The sequence below is a fragment of the Octopus bimaculoides genome, chromosome 20 (assembly GCF_001194135.2).
Source record: "Octopus bimaculoides isolate UCB-OBI-ISO-001 chromosome 20, ASM119413v2, whole genome shotgun sequence".
NCBI classification, from domain to species: domain Eukaryota; kingdom Metazoa; phylum Mollusca; class Cephalopoda; order Octopoda; family Octopodidae; genus Octopus; species Octopus bimaculoides.
In genome coordinates this window covers 717,001-717,526 of record NC_069000.1, presented here as the reverse complement: position 1 = coordinate 717,526, position 526 = coordinate 717,001, and the positions used below count along the sequence as shown (strand labels likewise).

Genomic DNA, 526 nt, shown 5'->3' with positions numbered 1-526 from the left:
GGGTATCAAAGTAATACACCTGTTCGCTGCCTGCTAACTCACCTTGTCTCCTATCTCAGACTCACTACCATCCGGTAAGAGAGCAATGTCAGCTAACAAAGCACATGCTTCAATGACTCTATCATACAGAGGCTGGTCATACTCTTTCCCAAACAGAATATTGTTCTTAAGGGTGTCATTCTGTATCCATGCTTCTTGAGGAACAAAGGCCACTGATCCCTGTTGAGAATAAAAGTTAAATTCTGTTTCACTACTTCACAATTAGACACTGGACTTTCACTGGCTGAAGCGTTTCTTCAACTATGGCAATGCACAGAAATCACGGTCAAAGGTCTTAAATGAGTGCACTGACACCAGTATTTATTTAGGTTTGGTACTTGCTTTATTGTTCCCTATTTATCAAATGGCTAAGTCACATTTTGATGGAAATAAAAGCAACTCAAACAGATACAACATAGGCCACCATTTTACAACGATGGTGGCACAGAAGCACACACATACAAATGTATGAATATATCTTTATTCA

General features: G+C 39.4%; 1 protein-coding gene across 1 annotated transcript in view; it reads right to left on the bottom strand.

Annotated features, from left to right (window-relative positions):
• Window positions 1–27: 27 nt before the first annotated feature.
• Window positions 28–526, bottom strand: part of LOC106867121 (multidrug resistance-associated protein 1) — a 37,090-nt gene continuing 36,591 nt past the window's right edge. The window contains exon 16 of the mRNA XM_052975255.1: window positions 28–219. Coding sequence (XP_052831215.1) covers window positions 34–219 — 186 coding nt within the window. The 3' untranslated portion in view covers window positions 28–33. The remainder of the gene's footprint in view (window positions 220–526) is intronic.